We start from the raw sequence: 581 nt of genomic DNA on the forward strand, positions 1-581 counted from the left end.
ATTTCTAAGTCTCTCTAAAGGAGACTACGGCAGCGGTACTGGATATTAATAGTTATTGCCAAGCTAACATGGCTGTCCAGAAAAGTAGGACGAATGCTGCCGTTGATTAGCTCCAAGAAGCCATTGCTTCTAGCTAGCTATGTGACACACGAACCTGTGTCCATTATAACCGTTGAACAGGGGAGGTCAGCCGCTTAGAGAGACTTAGAAATATTAATATTTCTATTTTTGAAAACCAGTGGATGTATTCCACTGAATTTAGGTAAATAATCCTTTGAACAGACGGTCAGTAGCGACGCCTGCTCGGTTTGGCTGCTCTACATTGATAAAGGGCAAATACCCTGAAACTAGTGTATAGATGCCAGACCAGCAAGGGGAAGCGGCTGACCTCCCCTGTTCGAAGGTTATAATGGACACAGGTTCATGTGTCATAGCTAGCTAGCGGCGATGGCCTCTTGGAGCTGATCAACGGCAGCATTCGTCCAATTTTTCTGGGCAACCATATTAGCTTGGCGATAACTATTAATATCTCAAGAAGCAATTAACTATATTAATTTTTAGGGATTTGGGAATTGAAAATT

General features: G+C 42.7%; 1 protein-coding gene across 1 annotated transcript in view; it reads left to right on the top strand.

Moving 5' to 3' along the window:
- The window catches only part of LOC106883982 (telomere-associated protein RIF1), a 54,368-nt gene that overhangs the window by 47,634 nt on the left and 6,153 nt on the right, over positions 1-581 (top strand). Inside the window, exon 34 of the mRNA XM_014935142.2 lies at positions 53-84. Within this exon, the coding sequence (XP_014790628.1) occupies positions 53-84 (32 nt within the window). The remainder of the gene's footprint in view (positions 1-52; positions 85-581) is intronic.

This window comes from Octopus bimaculoides, chromosome 10, assembly GCF_001194135.2.
Source record: "Octopus bimaculoides isolate UCB-OBI-ISO-001 chromosome 10, ASM119413v2, whole genome shotgun sequence".
NCBI classification, from domain to species: Eukaryota; Metazoa; Mollusca; class Cephalopoda; order Octopoda; family Octopodidae; genus Octopus; species Octopus bimaculoides.